At 45.6% G+C, this 21,114-nt stretch overlaps 1 protein-coding gene across 1 annotated transcript in view; it reads right to left on the reverse strand.

Annotated features, from left to right (window-relative positions):
• Pi4ka (phosphatidylinositol 4-kinase alpha) overlaps positions 1 to 21,114 on the reverse strand; it is a 112,748-nt gene that overhangs the window by 61,083 nt on the left and 30,551 nt on the right. The window contains exons 8-19 of the mRNA XM_032899855.1: positions 19,495 to 19,643; positions 16,183 to 16,248; positions 12,862 to 12,958; positions 11,651 to 11,842; positions 11,033 to 11,133; positions 10,360 to 10,489; positions 8,916 to 9,048; positions 7,864 to 7,959; positions 7,094 to 7,277; positions 5,814 to 5,917; positions 3,712 to 3,880; positions 1,343 to 1,393 (exon numbers count right to left, since the gene is read on the reverse strand). Of these exons, the coding sequence (XP_032755746.1) occupies positions 1,343 to 1,393; positions 3,712 to 3,880; positions 5,814 to 5,917; positions 7,094 to 7,277; positions 7,864 to 7,959; positions 8,916 to 9,048; positions 10,360 to 10,489; positions 11,033 to 11,133; positions 11,651 to 11,842; positions 12,862 to 12,958; positions 16,183 to 16,248; positions 19,495 to 19,643 (1,472 nt within the window). The remainder of the gene's footprint in view (positions 1 to 1,342; positions 1,394 to 3,711; positions 3,881 to 5,813; positions 5,918 to 7,093; positions 7,278 to 7,863; positions 7,960 to 8,915; positions 9,049 to 10,359; positions 10,490 to 11,032; positions 11,134 to 11,650; positions 11,843 to 12,861; positions 12,959 to 16,182; positions 16,249 to 19,494; positions 19,644 to 21,114) is intronic.

Here is a 21,114-nt window from a genome sequence, read left to right on the forward strand (position 1 = left end):
ACTGAATGGAGGGCCAAAGAGATAGCTTGGCAGTTGAGAGAGAGAAAGGGAGGGAGGAACAGAGGGAGAGAGGGAGAGGGAGGGAGAGGGAGGGAGAGGGAGAGGGTGAGGGAGAGGGAGGAGAGGGAGGGGAGAGGGAGAGGGAGGGAGAGGGTGAGGGAGAGGAGAGGGAGAGGAAGAGGGAGGGAGGGAGGGAGGGAGGGAAGAGGGAGAGGAGAGGAGGAGAGATCTGACTGATTGAATGAATGAATGAATGACTGTTCTAGACTACTACTAATCCAGGCTATACAACAAGACTGAGCTGGTCAGTCAGTCTCCATCCCTGACCCCTCTCTGTTGTCTCTATTGTCTCTGTTTCATGTACACACACACACACACACACACACACACACACACACACACACACACACACGCCCCCACTTGCCTGTCTAACATTCTTGTCCTCACAACCCCCAGGCCCCAGGCATAGGTAGATGCTGCTGCTGATATACAACACTTTCGAGGACTGAACTATTAGGCATGAGGTGAGGAGAGAACAAGAGAGGGATAGAACATAGGGCCTTCAGGACTGATGCTGGGAATGACTAAGAATGAGGGAACTAAATATAGTGACACACACCTTTAATCCCTGCACTCAAGAGACATGGGCAGGTAAATCTCTGTGAGTTAGAGGCCAGCCTGGTCTACAGATTGAGTTTAGGGCAACCAAAGCTGCACGGTGAGACCTTATGTCTAATATTTTAAAAAAAAGTTTTGCAGAGAGCAGTAGACACAGCATAAAACAGGACAGGATAGGTACGGGCCCTCTAGCATAATGTGCTGCATCAGGAAGCAGACTTTGCATCTCCTGAACCCAGCGACAGTACTGCAGCCCCACTGTCTGCAGGAGAAAGTCACCAAAGGAAGCCAGGCAAAGTACCAGTCAAAGACACTAATACAGGGCATGACAACATAGGATGAGAGCAGGGCCAGGTCTAGGCACCATGCAAGAAGGGAACTGAAGGGAATCTGCTGAGGAAGGCTGGGCAAGGCATGAAGAAACAGTACCTCTATGGTTGTCACTGAAAGTCATTGTGACTGAAACAACTGTATCTGTAGAGTCCTGGGATCCCATCCACTTACTCACTTCTGTTGTTTGCCTTACTAGGCAGACCTAGCTGTCCTAGAACTCAACTATGTAGACCAGGCTGGCCTCAAACTCACAGATCAACCTACCCTGCTGGATTAAAGGTGTGTACCATTCTGGCTGGCTGAATTACTGAAATTTTAGAAAGCATTTTTATAAGGAATTTGTGCAAACATGAGGAGCTGAGACTTAAGTCTCTGACAGATAAATACTCACCACAGCTATTACAGGAATGAGCACTCCCAAATTCCCTGCACTGCTGGAAGCCTAGGGGGGAAACCAAATATATCACTGGTAAAACATTTCTTTTACCAACAAACAAAGCCCCTCAGCAGAACTGTAGAGAAAAATGATGAGTCCTACACAGGAATATAAAGACACTCATCTGGGGCACTATTTGGCTCTGGTACCTTTCGCATGCTAAGTACTTAAACTGTAAACCCTAGTCCCCATGCAGCTTAATTCCGATTTGGTGCCTGTGGTGCTGAGGACTGACCTTGCATATGCTACTACTCTACCGCTGAGCTACATCCTTAGCCCAACAACAGCTCTAATGGGGGCAGGCAGAGACAGCATAAACGACAAATCAAACCATTAATTCATGGTTGTGGCAAGTCTACATAATCATGACATGGTCGTTAAGAAGGCAACTTTCTGAAAAATGTAGTTGCCTTGGAAAAGCGCTGACAGAAACATTAAATGAAAACAAGTCAGGGGTTAAACACCTCCTCTGGACTCAGTTCTACATAGGTAACATATACATGTAGAGAAAACTTGGCAATGTCTGCATCTTTTCTATAAGTCAGGAAAACCCTGGACATTTCAATGATTAAATTGTTATGGTCTCTAGCTGGGCCCCCAAATGCATTTGTGGGAGCCGAGGAAGCCCTGAGGGAGTGTTCACTGCTGATTCCGGCATGGCCATGTCAAACAGGGTCTCACTGCGTATCCCTAGCTGGCCTAGAACTTGCTATGCAGAGCAGGCTAGCTTTGCACTCATAAAAATCCACCTGAGAGCTAGGGTAAAACTAAAAGTCTCCTAAGAGGTGGATTAACGCAGTGGGCCACCGTCTGGCCCTTATGAGTGGTTATGAGTTAGCATCTTCCTCTCCAGGCTCCCCTCACTCCAGAAGTTCCTCCTTCAGTGAATACTTGGCTGGTTAACAGTAATTACTCTAAAGAACCTTTGCACTTGGGAGAGAAGGGAATCCTGCTCTCTTGCTTTGGAATAAGCATTTAAACTTAGGAGTCTTGAAATTCTATAAAAATGTGTGGCAAGAGGAAGCAGATAGGAGTGGCCACAGGTCTCAGTAGGTCAACTGGGCACTAGTGCTGACTTCTTGTGAGAGAGAAGGTTCTGGATATGCTGACGTCACTTCCTCAGGTGTTTAGTACCTCCCTTCGTCACCGGCACTTTCCCCCCATCACCCTGACACTTAAGCCTCTGCTGAGCGTAGGGGACGGTCTCTCCTGAGAACTGAGAAAGTCACCATCTGGGGAGGCTTGATAAACTGATCAGCAGAAAATCTGTTGGTACGGTCCAGAAGAACAAGGCCAACTTATGGACAAGGTCTCAGGCAGGCTTGGGGCTTTTCTTTTGTTCAAGCCCTTCACTGGAAGAACTCATGGAGATGCCAACTTGGATATCCCTCTGTAAGGCACTCCTGACCAGCTTGGTCTCAGAGTGCTCCGTGTTCAGCTGCCCTGGTCTATACTCCCACAAAGCCTCTCACAGAGAGGGATCTCTGATTTGCTTAATCCCTCACCTGGAACCTGGAACAAAGCCAGGACACTGAAGCCCATGGGCCAAGTCCTAACCATCACCTGTCTCTTGCACACTGGCTACAGCTGCTGTCATCTACACAGAACTGAGTTGTTGCAACAGAGACTGCTTTGAGCCTGCAAAGCTGACAATATTGACAGCCTGTTTCTTTACACTAAGTGGGCCGAGTCTGACTTGTGACAGTACTGAGCACAGTGGTGGAGAGCATCTGGGAAAGGGGAAGAGGGGAAATAATGAAAGCATGAAACTGGGAATGTGGGAGAGGGCTCGTGTCAACGGGGAGATGATGTGGTAAGGGGTGTCCCCTGTCTTAGACACCCCCAAATAACCAACTTGAACATTTAAAAGGCAGCATTCTGTCTGTCCCTGTGGACCTGCCTTTCTATGACAGTGTGATACAGAGAGAAGCTGGCATCCCTTATGTTCTAATGATGGGCACGTGAGGTCCTCCTCAGCACAGGTTCAGGCTCAGGACACCATCGACACCCGCTTCCTGATGAGCAGCCCAGGGAGAGCTGTCCACTGAGAAACCCATGCCAGCCATTGCTGTTTTGATGTCCCCTGGGCTGATATAAGCCAGATGCAGTGTTGTGAGGAAGCCAACCTTTTCCCTAACCAGAATCCTTGGTGAAAACCCCTTCCCTTTTCCTTACACCATCTACAGGTGGAGGGTGTGAGTCAGTAGTGTTAGCATGGTTTGAGCCCAAAAACCAAAAATAATACATTTAAAACTTAAATAATTTAACAAAAAAGTACCACATTTCAGCCAGGGTAGTTCCTTGAAATGCACCCTCCTCCCTACCTTCAGGGCCGGCCCCTTCTCGCTGGCCCTCTCACTGGCTCTTTTCCCCTCCAGCCCCAGCTGCACAAACAGTTCCAGCAGGTTCATCAGCAGCTCATCCACAAGGTGCTCCTCCTGAATGTTGGCTGCGATGTTGGCCAGGGCATTGATGACTGCGAGGGAGCAGTGCCTAACGAAAAGAAACAAAGCCATACTCACTGCCCGACTCTCAGCCATACGTGCTGTAGGGAGAAACACTGGCCTGCCTCACAAGGAACTTCCACAGACACTGACAGCAAATAAACGACTATGGCCTCTTGACTAAGGACTGTCCTCTGAATGCTAAAAGCCTACTGACTATCTGAATGTGGAATTACTTAGTTCCAGAAAGTTCTGCTTGAACTCTTTTTCTCCTTCAAATCACAGGGAACTCAAGCATTACCTCACCTGGTGATCAGCTTCTCCCCAGTGTTCCCTGCAACCCTGGGACTGATGTCTCTTCAAGACAGGGTTTCTTTTCTCTGTGTAGCCCTGGCTGTCCTGGAACTCAGAGGTCCAATTCTGCTACCACCACCCGGCTTGGTTTTTTTGTTGTTTGTTTGTTTTGTTTTCTTTTGTTTTGTTTTTTGGTTGGTTTGTTTGTTTTTAAGGCAGGCTTTCACCGTGAAGCACAGGGTCGTTTGGAACTTGCTATGGGGCTCAGGCTGGCCTCTAACTCTCGATGCTCTTGCCGCCCTTCCTAAGTGCTGATACAGCACTCTCCAGCCTGGAGACTATTGCACTATTTGGAGAATGTTGAGGAGGTCTGTCCATGGACACTACAGATGCATGTGCTTGTTTCAGCATTTACTACCCATTAGTGCTTAAGTCTACAGACACAGAAACTGCAGATTTAAAGGTGCCTGTGCAATAGTGCCTGGCTCTCAAAATGGTCAAGAAATTTCACATCTATATCCTCTCACCAACGCAGGAACCAGACCCATCCCTGCTTGGCTTAATGGGGGCCAACTGAGTTGGGCACATTCAAGGTGGTCAGGCTGCCACAGTCCCGTGTGTGCCTTTCTATTCACTCACGCAGCTGCAGATGTGCTCTGAGGTAGGGTCAGCACTTACTGGGTCCAGGAGGCTGCACTGCTTCCCATTGAACATGGGGATGATCTTAGAGGACACTTGCATTTAATAATCAAAAACAGAGCAGCCTGAAGACCAAGAACAGCAATGCCAACAAAGGGCTTTTCTCTCTCCACCAATCTCATTTCTCCCTTCTTTCTCCCTCTTCTGCTGACCTAATGTGTAAGATCCCCCAAACATGAAAAGACATGGCTCGTCCTCAAGGCATTCCAGGTAAGGTCAGGATGTATCTCAGTCTGCCAAGGACAACTGGTCAGGGTTTATTTAATTATAGGACGCTCAAAGACATGTCTATTCCCTCAGCGCCCCCTCTCAAACGCTGACTGCCTCCCCCGCATCCATGCCCATGCTTTTTTTTTTTTTTTTAGTGCTAAGAACCAAACCCAAGGGCCCTGTAATTGCTAGCTTTGAACTGAGTCCTCAATCCCCAAATCCTGCTTTTGAAAATCTAACGTACGAAAAGCAGACTCACATAGTTTTTACACAGCCATTACACTGGCTATTCAAGGCAACACCTTCTAGTATGGAAACTGGAAAACTACCTAATATCCAGATTAGGGACCGGTTACAGTCCTGACACAGCTGTACGATGTGGTGCCACTGCTGTGTAAAGCAGCACACAGGGCAACACTTCAGGCGTAGCTGGCGTGCTGCTGAAGTGTAAGAAGCCGGTCCCTAGATGTGCGTAATGTCCGTGTGGCAAGGAGGGGAGCGAGCAGAGGGCCACAGGTGTAGTTACCAATGCCGTGTGTGAGTTTTCACACGCTGCCTTATATGCACATTGACTTATAATGCCGTGTGTGAGTTTTCACACGCTGCCTTATATGCACATTGACTTATAATGCCGCGTGTGAGTTTTCACATGCTGCCTTATATGCACATTGACTTATAGCATACGGTTCTTCTGTAAGAAGGAAAACAGGCAAATTCTCCAAGTTCCCTCGGAGTTCAATGCTGTCAAGACCTAAAGCAACTCGGTACAGAAGAATTACCTGTAGCCATGGTCTTTGTAGTCTTTGGTGGCTGAATATACAACTGAACTGGCCTTCACACTGATTTGTTGGAAGAGATTCCACACTTCCTGATAAATGTATTGCTGGAAGAGAGCAAGAGATCCTGTCACCAAGAGGCCATTCCTAGATGGAGAAGGCCCTTCTTGTCATCACCCAGGGAGAAAGCTCTGGAATCTGGCAACAAAAGAGACTGTGCGGGGGCCGCAGGCGGGATGCACACACAGGCAGGTGTGTGTGTGTGTAAGTGCCGAGGCAGTCAGGAACACTGTGGGAGCCCTTGTCTCTTCCCATCACTCAGGTTTGGGCACCAAACTCAAGTCCCCAGGTTTGTCGGCAAGTCTAAGCCATCTTTGCCAGCCGTGTTTACTTTATTGATTGACTGATTTATATACAGGGTCTTTATAAAGCTCTGGCTGGCCAGAACTCACCGTATAGAACAGGCTGGCTTTGAACTCACAGAGATCGTCCTGACTCTGGTTCCTAAGTGCTGGATTAAGGGTGTGCACACCATGCCCAGACTATTTATTTTAAGACTTTTTCTTGAAACAGAGTTTCTCTGTGTCGCTCTGGCTGTACTGGGACTTGCTTTGTAGACCAGGCTGGCCTCAAATTCATAGAGACATGCCTGCCTCTGCCTACCAAGTGCTGGGATTAAAGATGTGCACCACCACATCAGGCTTTAAGATTCTATTTTAAATTATGTGGACATGTAGGTACATTTAGAGGTCAGAAGATAGCATCAGACCTCCTAGAGCTGAAGCCATAGAAGGTCCTGAGTCATCTGATGTGGGAGCTTAGCACTGAACCTGGGCCTTCCACAAGGGCAGTGTGTGCTCCTCACCACTAAGCAACATGTTCAGCCCTTTGTTTTTTTGAGATAGGGTCTTATATATAGCAAAGAATGGGTTTGAATTCCTAATCCTTTGGCCTCTACTTCTCAGATGCTGGGACTACAAGCATGTATCAGGGTGTTTGGATAATGATCCATTTCTAGAGCTCTAAGAAAACCCCAAATCAAAAGTAAAAGAGAAGTAGTTCTCATTTAGACCCTTCTTTATGCTAGCTACACTGACAAGAAATTAGTTGAGATTTCTTTTCCTAAGACCCATAAAACCATTGACTACATTATTCTCATCATACAGTGTAGAAATCATTGTGAGAGTTTAGGTCAGTTTCAAGGTATGTGAACAGTGCAATTCTGTACCCCTCCCTCATAACCAAAGGTTCCTGCTCTGGCCTACTGCAGGGCTCTTCCTTACGTTTCCAGTGATAACCAGGCAGCCCAGCTGGTCGATGATGAGCACATCAAGGGGTGAGGGGGGTTGGCAAAATTTCTGCTGCAGGATCTGCAGAATTGGCTCCATGACCTTTGGGGTATCCCTCAGAGCCACTGCAATGTGTCCCAAGGCACGAATGGTATGGTCAGGAATCAAGTGAGCATCCCTATAGAAAGGAAGAAAAGAAGTGTTTAAGAAAAGTTCTGAGAGTCCAGAGCTGTGACATACACCTTTAATCCCAGCATTGGGGGGCGAGGGGGTGGGGAAGGGACAGGGACAGGGACAGGGACAGGGACAGGGGAGGTAGATCTCTGAGTTCAAGGCCAGCCTGGTCTACAGAGTTTGTTCCAGGACAGCCTGGGCTACTCAAAGAAACCCTGTCTCTCTGGGTAAACAATTATCAAAAAACAAGTAAAACCAAAAAAAAAAAAAAAAACCCAAAAAGTAAAAAGAAAAGCTCTGAGGCAGGCAGTGGTGAAACAAAATCCAAAAAGTAGATTTCCTCGCCACCTCAAAGAAGCATTCCTCTGAAGGAGCCACATTCAGAGACAGAGAGCCAAACTGTTACTCCAGCACTGTCGTCTAAGACTGACCCTGAACCCTCAGCAGACCCAATCACGGCTACACTGTGAACACACACACACACACACACACACACACACACACACACACACACACACACACACACACACACACACACACACACAGGCGAGTGAAGCACAAGGGTCTACTTCCCAAGTACAAACACCTACTTATCGCTCTCCTGGGAGATATAGAGCCGGTTGGAGAGGCTGGCCAGGAAGGCCTCCACGATCACAGGGTCCACGGTGAGGCCGGCCTTCAGGCACCTGTGCAGCAGAGCACCCACATGATACATGACACATGACACATGACACATGATACATGATACAAAGTGTCAAGATGATGACAGGCTTTGTCTTCTGCTTGCTTTGTTCTTGCTAAGCTCTACAGCATTTTACATAGCAGCTCTGAAGTTTCTACTCCAGAAATCTGAATGAAATCATTCCAAAGAATGAATCTCGAGATTACCACAGATTTGCCCACTTGGTAATACCTCTTCTGAAAACAATCACTTAAAACACTCTGTTTGTTTGGAGGGAACAGCTTTCTCCAGAAAAAAGTATCCCAGCTAGTTCCAATTTCACTTCCTTTATTGACTCCGAGAATAGCTGAGGGACGTTATGTATCAAGCCTCCCCCATTAACTCCAGGGCCTTACAAGTGCAAAGCACACACCCTGCCAATAAGTCGCACCCTACCTCTACCCAGCATCTCTTATTAAGGAGAAATGCTTGCACTACAGAGAAAATGGAAAGTTTAAAAGCCCCTAAAAACACAAAATCTTCTTTCTCGGGTGTGTCTTGCATGCCACATCTATTAGGCTCCTAAGGCGTGCTAAGCTACTGTCTCAGTTTGCTTTTTGAGAATGAGGCTCCAGAATTCAAAGGGGGACATACTTTCCTACAAATCAGAAGGTATTTGGTTCTCAAGTTGACAAAACAAGAGCATGAAGTAAAAGTCTCCAAAGCAAAAGAACTTTAATTACACGTTACATTGGAAGATGGATTATGGATCGATCCCTTTTATATATTACTAATTTTCTTGAATAAACATTTTGAATTTTTTTTTAACCAAGAAAAGGAAGACATCTTTATTTAAAAAAATAAAAACAAGTCTTTTTATAAATATACAATAAACAGAAACAAGCTTTAAATAAAAGGGATAAACCCACTCCTTTTATATCAATCCAGTAACCCCGACCCCCAGAGGCTTTCTTCAACTACCTGCAGATGTTGTCAATGGCGATGTCCCGGAGCTGCTCATACATGGATGGCTGGTTCTTCTTGCCGGGCAAGACATTCAGAGTTGACTCAGAATGCTCATTTGTGACACTAATTTTTATATCACTGCCAGCAACTAAAAACAAAAGTTCAAACCTGTGTCTGATTCGGCCTTCACTTTCTTTCCCTTCTTTGTGTACAACTAGGACAACAAGCTAGTCAACTTTAGCTCATAGAAGCAAGACTCAAAACTATCTGACCACATATCCTACCCACAGGCTTGCCTTCCTTCCTTCCTTCTGGCTTCCTTCCCTCCCTCCCTCCCTCCCTCCCTGTAGCTTACTATGTAGAACCAGGCTTGCCTCCTTAAAGACATGCACCACAACTCCTGGCTAACTGACCAGACCAAACATTTTAGAATTAAGGCCTCGAGACCAACAGGAGGGGTGAAGGAACATGTTTAAACAAAGGACAGGTGGGTTATAAAGTATTAACAGGTAACTCAGCAATTTCTTTTCTTTTCTTTTCTTTTCTTTTTTTTAAGATTTATTTATTTCACATATATGAGTACACTGTAGCTGTCTTCAGACACACCAGAAGAGGCATCAGATCCCATTACAGATGGTTGTGAGCCACCATGTGGTTGCTGGGAATTGAACTCAGGACCTCTGGAAGAGCAGTCAGTGCTCTTAACTGCTGAGCCATCTCTCAGCCCCAACTCAGCAATTTCTTAATGAACCATTTAAAAAATGACAAATTCCGGTGTGGTAGCACACATCTTTAATCCCAGGACTCTAGAGGTAGAGGCAAGCAGATCTCTGTAAATTCGAGGCCAGCCTGGTCTACATACCAAGTCCCAGGACAGCCAGCGTTATGTAGAGAGACCCTGTGTCCAACAACAACAACAATAATGGACAAATGTGCACATGAGCGCAGCTCTGATGCTCGTTGAGGCACAGTCCTTTCCGGGAGGTACCCTCCATAGTGTGCACACAGCAGGCAAAATGTGTGTGGTTTTGGGTGGTGGTGCATTTGACAGAAGCCTGGGAGATATGAAGTCTAACCTTAAATATCTACACTATTCCTTAACTAAGATATAATAAGTGACTCAAAAAATAGTTCCCTAAACTAGGAAACATCACAATTATAAATCAAAAGTGTTTCTGGTTTTCTTTACTTTCTCAAGAGAAAATTCCAAAACCAAACCAAACCAAACCAAACAACCAACCTAACCAACAAAATAAAAGCACAAGATTACAGGGGGCCTTCAGTGGGAAGCAGAGAAAAGCCTGAAACCTAGGGAGTGGGGGTTCTGTAGAGAAAGACAGAAGGAAAGATGCAGAGGAGGAGGAATGGGCGTAGACTAGTGTAGGCACAGAACTAACTCAGTTACTGTCCCTTTCTCGAGGCCACAGAAGCCCTGAATGTGGAAGACGGGAGCCGTTACCTGTGTGGTACTGACTGTGGTACTTATAGAGCTTCACCAGCACTGGGGATGGAATCACCAGAAAGTCTCTCAAAGATGGTGTCACTGAGTGGACCACCACCGGGAACCGTTCACATAGGCGGCCCAGACCCTGCAACACAACGTCAAGTCGTCACACTGTCTGGAAAGGACCATCTACAAGGCCCTGGGATGCTTAACCTTTCTGATGTCCAAGTCTCACCAAAACATCCCAAGTAGTCATGGTATTGATTCTTTACCAGTCAAGGCCATGTATATGTTTGTTCGTGCCTTTTAAATAAGCAAGTCAAGGTGCAAAGCAGGCTATTACGCAGTGACCGGTATGGAGGCACTGGATCTGTACCAGGGAGGGAGCACTGTAAGGACATCTTTCTGTGAGGCCCTGAGATGTGCGTCAACGACTCACCCACTGGCCTCGATGGGACGCACGGCTGTCTCAGATCATGGAGGACCCGGGCCCTCTTTTAGGCTCTTGGACAGCACTTGCCCTGTATGCAGCAGCATATGCTTAGCTCACAGCAAGCTCTACTCAGACTTTTTAAAGGACAACTTGCCTCTTGCTTGACACTGGAGAATCAAGTACAGCCTGAGCAACAGTAAGGTAAGGGCACCCTGTGCATGGGAAGTGAGTGTCTCAAGTGTCACTGAGACTGACCTGTAGGCAGCAGATCAGCAAGGGCAAATGGGCGATGATGACCTTGCTGGATGTCTTGGACTGCAGCTTTTCAGACAGCTTGATGCAAAGGTTTTCTGCACCTTAATTTAAGATAAGAAGCAGATACAAATGATCACCAGAGCCCAACATTCAGGAAATGCTCACAAAGACTAATCACAGGACTTAGCTAAGTCCCACAGAAATGCCTGTTGCAGGTATTAACAGTGACAGATAGCATCGGGAGCTCTGAAGTAGGCACCTACATGATGTATGCCTACCATATTTTCTCTGCTGGCTGGGACCCCTTTTGTCCCAGTGTTCTACTCTGCAAGAATGTTTCCCAGACTCCCCCACCCGCTGGAGCAACCTCTCACCCTCCAGCAATGAACTTCTACCTCTCCAGAGCAAATTCTGAAGCACCATCAAAAAACGGCAGAAAGGATACACAGGCTCAGTGGCCTGAGGCTTCCCCTCCCTCCCAGGTCCACTGCCTACACTGCAGGATGGAACTGCAAACGCCTGGGTCGAGATTCCAGAAGTTACTTTGGGAAACACATAGAGATGTTCCTTGGGTAGGCCTCGGGTTCACGGGACGCAGGGAGGTGGCTTGGAACTCACCCTGCTCATCCTTCACAGCCCACACCATGAGGTCTACACAGGCAGCATTTGCTTGGCAGCGCAGTTTGAGTGGGCTCATCTCACTGTGGATCCTGTCTGCATCATGGAGAATCTTTTGGAGTTCCCCTTGGCTCATGTTGAACTGCTCCAACACAAAATCATGGATCTCTTTCACAAAGGAGGTGGGTAAGTCTGTGGGAAAGACAGTTTGGGATGGGGTGGGGGACAGTCACAGATGGAAATAGTTGTACAACAACATAGGCAGCAGGTGCCAATGGCAAAGCATGTTCCCGCTCAACAGAAACAAAGGTGACCTCTGAAGCTGGCTACTGTGGCTCTAATGCCTGCAGGGCCAAGCATGAACAGGCTATGTCACAGTTCCCCAAGGCATACACTTTGTGGGTCAGAGGAATGAGTTTTCCTGGGAAGTCAGACCCAGGCTTTTGGGTTGGTTTGGTTTGGTTTTTGGTGGTGCTAAAGATCAGTCCAGGTCCCTGCACTTGTAGCCAGTGCTCTACTGCTGAAGCTCTACCCTAAGCCCACAGCACCGTCTTTTACAGTAGGTATCATCAAATGGGATCGTTCAGTTGACAACAGGAAATACCTAATGATATATTTTCTAATAGTGACCAGTCATAAGACAGCAGAAGAACAGTTGGCTGGTTGCAACTGGAAGCTAATTCCATGGGTCTCTGGAATATTCAAATATTAGAGACTTTCCAAATTCCCATCCTTTGACTTGAACACTTTAGAGTCCCTGTGACAAGCACCGCTCAGACCACTAACTAGCCAAGGTGATCATCCCTCAGAAACTCCTTAGTAAACCCAAACCTTGGCTGCTGGGGTCCCTAGAAGACCGTCTCTCAGCAACACTCTTAATTCTTTAGACATATTAGAAGATAAACCCAACTCTTAGCCATCATTGGCAGTATTAACATCAAAAACAGATTTTTAAAAAATTTCCTTATTTCTTCTAAATTCAGTCATGTGATCATGTTGCTCACAAATGGTCTTCTATTTTTTGAGACAGAGTACTCTTGCTATGTAGCCCAGGCTGGTCTCAAACTCCTGGGCTCAGCCTGTCATTGCAGGGAGCTAGGCCTGCACTCATAAGCCACCTCAGCCAGAGCTGGCTTCCACAAATGAGTACCAGCCATGAGAACGGCCAGGGAGCCTGTCCTCTGCTCACACCCATTTCCACCAACCCTTACCTTTCATATAGTACAGAGTGTCTCGAAGCATCTTGAACATGGTCAGGTAGACGGGATCACTGAAGGTCGTGTAGTACAGGTCAGCACTGGGATTGGCCTGCAAAGGGAAGAGGCACATGGCCGCTGACCAGGAACTTTCTTTGACCTGCCTTTGGTTCTGCACACAGAGGACAAGCAGCAGCTGAATTGTACTAGGATCTTTGCAGTCTGAACTGAGCACCTACTCACTATGACTCATACATACACATCTTAATTACTCTCTTCATCCTCTTCAGTAGAAGGCAGACGTACGCAGGAGGTCCATAAAACAACAACAAAAACCCACCAACTAGTCACTGTCCTTGGCCTGACATGGGAAATGAAGGAAGTGAAGGACATGCAAGGGGCCACCAGACCAGAGGGAACCCAACAGGACCCACAGTCTATGTAGAAAGATACTACAGCCAGAGCACTTCCAGATTTAGTCTACATTTTATAATTAAAATTAATTTTGAATCATCCTTTACCAGTCTAATTGTAGTACTGGTTAAAAAGAGCCCTCAAGACAAAGTCTATTGAGCTAAGATGCAGTCCTCCATGTTGAGTTCTGCCTATCCCACCCCAACCCAGCATAGCCATGCCGACAGCTATTTGATATTGTTGCTATAATATGCCTGCCAGTCACTGACACAGAAAAGTAATGTGACTCAGAGCACGGTCTTTGGCCAGCCCTTTGGCCATATTATGTAGGACAATATGAACTGTTAGGTCTAAAATGGCTTCAGTTAGAGCTGACCACTGGGCAACACTTCCTGCACCTGTATATGAGCTCCTTGTGGTTTTTTTTTTTTCTTAACAAGCCTGCCCTGAGAACAGACTGGTACCACATTTAGGCTCCTGAGTCCTTTTTGTGGTCCCGATCAATCGGTCTTCGGGTGTGTGTTCAATAACTATTCTTGCTTAATTGAGACCAGTGTTCATGAGGTTGGTGTGGTGATCCTGAACCCCAGCAGGCAGTAGATATGATAAGCTGAAAGCGGTGGAGGAAGCAAGGAGTGGAGAATCCTATAGAGAGCAAGGAACGATGAGGAAGGTGTGGACTCACACAGATTGGTAGCAGTGACACTGGCAGGAACTGTGGACTAAGAGCCAGGACAGTCTCTGCACCCTGGCCAGCCCTTTGGTAGCCCTTACAGCATTCTGGCAGGACACAGACGAAGAAACAGGACGGGCAGACTTGAGAGCAGCACAAGATCTACAGAGGCTTCTTAGAGTTATCCATGCTGCACATCCAAGTTCAACCACAGCACCTTCTCGCTACAGACCAACACTCTCTAGGCCTCTAAGCTAGTTTGCTATTTGCAACTGGAGTAATGTTTTATATTTAAGGTCAGCATCTAAAACTCCCTCTTTTGGGGGGGTGTTTGAAGCAGGGTCTTACTGTGTAGCTCTGGCTGTCCTGGGACTAATTACTTAGACCAGGCTGACCTCAAACTTAGAGATCTAACTGTTTCTGTCTCCTGAATCCTGGGATTAAAGGTGTGCACTACCACACCCAACCATTTAAAACTTTTTCTCGTGTTTGTTGGAACAAAAGTATTTCTTCAAGTGGATATTTATCCTAAAATCCAAATTTGTTAGCTAGGTGATGGTGGTAGATATTACCTTTAATCCCAGCACTTTGCAGACAGAAGCAGAAGCAGGTGGATCTCTGAATTCAAGGCCAGTCTGGTATACAGAGTAAGTTCCAGAACAGCCAGGGCCATACCAAGAAACCCTGTCTTGAAAAACAAAAAACAAAACCAAACAAAAAAATTGTTAACAAATAAAACTACCAAAATCACACTGGTTCACTCACAGGAAGAAAGGGCCTAGGATGCCATAGTAACAATTTTCCTCTATTAAGGGAAGCCCTGTGGGGCTAAAGAGATGGGTCTGTAGTTAAGGGTACTTATTGCTTTTCTAGACGATCTGGATTCAATTCCTAGCACCCTCATGGCAAATCACAACTGTCTGTAATTCCAGTTCCAGGGGATCCAATGCCTTCTTCTGGCTTCCATGGGCACTAGGCATGTATGTAGTACATGGACATATATGCAGTTAAAACATTCACATATTTAAAAAAGATAAGCCTTAAAGGGGATCTCCAGAAATCCGTAATTTTTCCTTAGGACCCATATGACTTCACTACAGGTCGGATATAAACCAAGCAAGTCAATAGGTCAGTGGTTCTCAACCTGTGAGTCATGACCCCTTTGAAGGTCACAAATCAGATATCCTGTATATCAGATATTTATATCAGATTCATAACAGTAGCAAAATTAGAGTTATGATATAGCAAAAAAAATTTATGCTTGGGGTTCACCACGACATGAGGAATTATTTTAAATTATTTCACAGCATTAGGAAGGGTGAGAACCACTGTATTAGACGTTAGCCTGCCTGGTTTTCAAGCCTCAGAGTTCCTGGCATGCCCTCAGCCATGTCTGACTATATACTGAAAAAAGACCTGAGGTTGGAGAGATGTCTCAGTGGTTAATACTGATTGCTATTCCAGAGGCCAGGGTTCAATTCCCAGAATCCACATGGCAGCTCACACTGAAGTGTGAAGATCTGTAGAAAAGCACCAGATTGCAGCTTGGAATTATGGGAACTGTGTCCCTTAGTCAGGACACACAGCACACACACTAACATCAAAGTCTGCCGACTGCAAGTGTAGAGCAGAAGGGACAGTTCAAAGTTACTGAGGATCCTGGGAGCTGTCCTTCTACTTCATACTTCAGCCCTGGGGGTTCCCTAGTCTGTTATGTCACAATCAGAAGAGAAGAGACACGCCAGTTTAAGTAAGGAACCTGGGGCTAGAGCAAAGATGTGCGTGTACGCACACACACGCACACGCACACACACACACACACATGCACGCACGCACACACGCACAGAGAGAGAGAGAGAGAGAGAGAGAGAGAGAGGGGAGAGAGAGAGAGAGAGCAATAATCCCACTCTGACGCATGTCCATGGAGACTTTGAAACTTCCCAGAACCCAGAGGTGATGGTTATATAATTATATCTGTAGGCCTTGGCTCCAAAAACATTTTGTAAAAGTCCCTCAGATATTTACCACATACACTTAAAAGTCAGGGCTTGCATGATCCTGTAAGTACACCCCGCAGCCTTTGGAAGCATCAAAGGAGCAAGGAAGATAAAACCGAGACCCAGGTGGACACAGGCACATCAGTTAACCTTCAAGAACCTTTCAGTTGTGGAGCAGAGACGTGAACCAGCAGTCAGAGGCACTGTGTGGTAGGCAGGCACGTGGTGGGTGTGTTGTCCAGAAGTACGTACCTCCATCACACTGGCCGCAGTTGCATCTAAGGACTTGAGAACAGGCTCCTCGACAATCTTCTTTACCTGATGGAGAGACAAAAACCACACGAAGCTCTATATAAAGAGGACCCGAATGCTAGCTTCTGCCCTGTGACAAAGATGCTGATAGATAACCCATGATAAAGCTGAGGCGGGGCTCGAGGGTAAGGAACATGCTTAGCACGCATAAGACGCGGGGTTGGAAAGATGGGTTAGAGGCTGCGAGCATTTGTGGCTCGTGCAGAGGAGGATCCAGCTTTCGTTCACAGCACCGCACGCTGACTCACAACAGCCTCTACCTCCAGACTGGGGGGATCTGACGCCATCTTCTGACTTCCTGGGTACCAGTCACACACACGGAGCACACACATATACGTAGATGAGGCATTCACATACACAAAATAAATAAATCTAAAACAAATTTAAAACCAAAATGAAAAGAAAGAACCCAATAAATCTGTAGTGATAACCATGATGGAAAGCAGCAACAACACACCAACTGCACAACGGCCACGCCATATGCACAAGGCGCCCTTACTATTCCAGCATCATTGGGGACTTCTCTTACGAGTGACAAGGAAAATAAAGGGAGTGACTGATCGGCTCCCTGAACGTTGCCAATGTTAGGTTCTTTTTTTTTTTTTTTAAGGCAGGGTTTCTTTGTGTAGCCTTGGTTCAACGCCCCCTCCCCCCCAAAAAAACCCCAAAAACAAAACCAAAAAACCAAAAAACCAAAAAACAGGGTTTTACTATGTAGCTCTGACTGGTCTCAAACTTGGAGAAATCCCTCTACCTCTCCCTGCCAGGATTAAAGGTATGCACCATTACATCTAACCTCATTTCAGTTTTCGCTTTTGAGACAGGGTCTCACTCTATATCCCCAGCTGGCCTCAACCTCACTGCAACCTTCCTGTTAAAGACCCATGCAAACGATGGCACTGAAGCTGTCTGTGGTGTTACCTCAAAGGCTACCCAAAGAAACTCCAGTTAGAAAAGTTTGGGTTTTATATGAACACAGCAGGAACACCAAACAAGCACTGTTCAATGGCCTCTAAGTGCTTGGACTGAGCCTGACTCTGCCCTGGATCTGCACATTCAGGATGTTCTCAACTCGTGTCTCTTCTGAGTGGAAATGCAGGATACCTTTCCTACATATTCAGTGTAAGGATTAAATGAAAACCACTGCAGAATGTGTTGTAAGTGAATACGTTCAAAGTCATCACATTCAGTGGACTACAGCTGTGCCCTCCGCTCAAGAGACCATCCCAGATGGACTTGCTAACAGTTCCCAACCACCCACACAGGCCAGGAGTAGGGCACAGCCTCTCCAGAGTCCTTGCTGCTCCTCCCACATGGCAATGCTACACATGGCTTAGGGAAAAGGCTAGAGTGTGTAGAGACTGGGAAAGCCTGTGGGAGTGCAGAGCCCTCCCTGGTCTTGGTGTAAGGCTTGCCAGGTGTGTTGGATTGTGGGGGGAGTGTTCACAACCCTGTTTGAATACCCTAACCCCTCTCCTAGGCTCTGTAGGGACACCCAATCAAGTCACTGGATCATGGAGTGAACTTTGGCAAAATTCTGCTTCAGTGTGTCCTTGGGGCCTGGGGAGGATGGGCAGGCACTGATTGACATCTCCCTTAGGGAAGGAAGTTTACTTTCCTGCCTTCAGTAATTTTCCGGTTCATTACATCTATTTATCTGGAAATAACAGTACACACTAAGTGCCCCATGCCAGAAATCTGAAATCCTGAAAGTTTCCAAATCCAAACTATCTTTATTATCATCAATGTGGTGCCTCAAGTGGTAAATTCCACATGTGACAAAATTATTCAAGGCACTGCTTAGGCTAGGCACGTAGTCCCAGACACTCCAAAGCCATGATATAAGGATCTCTTGAGCTTACAAGTCTGAGTTTGGCCTGGGCAGCAGAGCAAATCTATTTCAAATAAAAGGAAATAAAACTACAACATGACCTTCTGTATGTATAAAGAGTGTGGGTATGAAGAACAAAAGAATTTCATGCTTAGACTTGGGTTTCATCTTAAGATAGCTCATCACGCATATGCAATTTTTTTTTTTCGGAGCTGGAGACCGAACCCAGGGCCTTGCGCTTGCTAGGCAAGCGCTCTACCACTGAGCCAAATCCCCAACCCAACATATGCAAAATTTAAAAGTCCGTAAATGACATCAAATCCTAAATGTTTCTGGTACCAAGCATTCTGGATGAGAGATATTCAACATATATTCCAAGGCTTTCTTATTTAAAAAGGAAAGAAAAGAAATTAGAGGCTTCTGCTGAGCCTTGGGGTGGGGACTGGGGGCACAAATCTGTAATCCTAGTTACTTGGGAGGATGAAACAGGAAGATCTAAAGTTCAAGACCTACCTGTGTAAAATGGCTATGACTGCTTCAAAATCAAAAGTATGTTTTTGTTTGTTTTGTTTTAGGTTAAATGAATACATCACTTTATTTTTTATGTTATAGCAATACATAATTTTGATATTTCTAGGCATAAAAAGGATACAGAAAAATGAGAATTCTTTTACTGGGATGAAAAAGTTATGAGCAGATCTTTATTAATAAACTTGGGATTGTTGGAAAAGACACATATTTTCCTTGAATCTGTCACCAAAACGGTTTGCTATTTCAAAAGCCTCACATAGAAAGTATGTGCTGGGGATAATAATGTTTGCAAGATGTCTGTTGATGTAATAATGTGTTTTGTGCACTAATCTTAAAATTTTACAAGACCCATAGGAAGACTGAATAGTTGGTTAAGTGGTGACTAATGTGAAATTCCAATTTAGAATTGTAATTGATTCTAGGACTGCGATTGAACCATCATTATGCTCATTCTAAGGTCCCGTGTGACTTTAAAGAGACTTAACAGAGCACCGGTCCTGAGGCTGTGCAAATCTGGATCAAGGGACTCCTCCTCATTCAACCTCTGCCAAGCGACCACATCTGCATGGAGGACTGGGCATGCATGCCACTGCCACCCACCCACAGGCTGCCTGGCTGTTTGTTTGCTTGTTTGTTTTGTTTTGTTTTGAAGGTAAAATATGTAGCTCAATCTTAGATAGGCCCTAGACTCAATCCCCGTGCAATCATGTCACTCAGGCATAGTGATACATGGCCATCTTAGCCCTTGGGAGGTACACACAGGGAAATTGTAAGTTCAAGGCAAGCCAGGGCTACACAGTTCACAAAAAACAAACGAGCAACAACAGAAGCAACACGTCTTCTGCTGACTGTTTTTCCTTTGATTTATTTACCCATCAGAGATTGCTCACCAAGTTTAAGAGTTCTCGAAGCATTTCCAGTGGAATATAGAACTCCTTATAGGTGATACCGTTGAACAGGGGAGAGACAGAAAAACTGGCGCTGATGGTAGAGAAGTAGTATTCGGGCTCCAAGGTGGTTCCATCAGGCAGGCAAGAGGCTGTCAGGAGAAAAACAAAACAAAATATAGTAAGGCATGGCTGTCCCAGGTAAGTCCGAGAACCAGAACAGGTGTATATATTTTGGTTTTGTTAGTAGTAATATTCCTTTTATCCCAGGTTTCTCTGAATTCACAGCAATTCTCTTGCTTTAACCATTCAAGTGTTAGGAGATGACAGGAGCATGATTACAGGAGTGCTTGCTTCCACAGCACTCCTTGTTTATGAAGGAGGAAGGCCTGAGGTCAGCTCTCCTATTTTGAGGGTATAGTCCTTCACGGTGGTGAAAGCAGGGCACTGGAGGCTGCTTGGTCACATCAGGGTGAAGCGGGATGTCAAGAGCTTTCCTTTTATTTATATTTTTAAGGCTCTGCATGTACATGTTCCCATGCATGTGCACATGGGCACAGGTGCCTATGGAGGCCATAAGAGAGCATTTGATCCCTTAGAGTCAAAGGTGGTTGGGAGCCAACCAGTGTGGAAGAGAACTGAATTCATGCCCTCTGGGAGAATGGCAAGTGCTTTTAACCACTAAACCATCCTTCCATTTTCTTGCCCTGTTTTGAAACTGAGAAATAAAGGCTGGACCACCAATCCTTGGGGGGGCAAGTTGCCTCAAATCTAAAGCTTAAATATGATCCTATTTTTTTTAACCCAGACAATAAAACTTAATTTGGAATAAAAAGAGGATAGAATTATTTCTTTTCAAAGCTGAGAGATAAGAAAATTTAAGGTCTATAGGGTTCCCAAAGATGTTTTACTACCAAAATTAGAATAAAAACATATAAGTTGCAAAGTTGGAATAATTAATGTAAGCCATCCACAAAAAGGCAAGTCCTGAATGAGCTCATTTCTACAGAACTGTTAGAGAGCTCATATCAAAGATAGAAAAGTGGGTTGACAAGAACTAGGTAGAAGGAAATGGGGCCTTGTGGTTTTATAAGATAAGAGTTCTGGATGCAAATGATACAACATACTTAAGAACATACTTAACACCACTCAATTGTCACCTCCGAAATGCTTCAGATGGAAGCCACAAGTTGAGTGGTGGAACACACCTTTAAATCCCAAAACTGGGGAGGCTAAGGCAGAAGGATTCAGAGTTTGAGGCCAGCCTATACCACATAGCAATTTCCAGGCCAATAAAAATATACACACACACACACACACACACACACACACACACACACACACACACACACTCCCCAACCCTTGGAAGGCACAGGTAGAGGGGAGGCCTGTCTATGCCATCCTGAGTTACAGAATGAAACTCTAAAATAATTAAATAAAAAATATTTAAAAAGAAGTCAACAAAGAAAAATAAGAGAAAATTTTCAAAATAAACTAAGCACCTATCTATCACCAGTGTATTAGTAAACATAGTGATTTAATCCCCTAGATCCTAACCTTAGGAACTATTTAGTTGTTGTACATGTCAGACAGTAGCAAAACAAACCACAGTAACAGCATTTG

Source organism: Rattus rattus, chromosome 4, assembly GCF_011064425.1.
Source record: "Rattus rattus isolate New Zealand chromosome 4, Rrattus_CSIRO_v1, whole genome shotgun sequence".
Classification (NCBI taxonomy): Eukaryota; Metazoa; Chordata; class Mammalia; order Rodentia; family Muridae; genus Rattus; species Rattus rattus.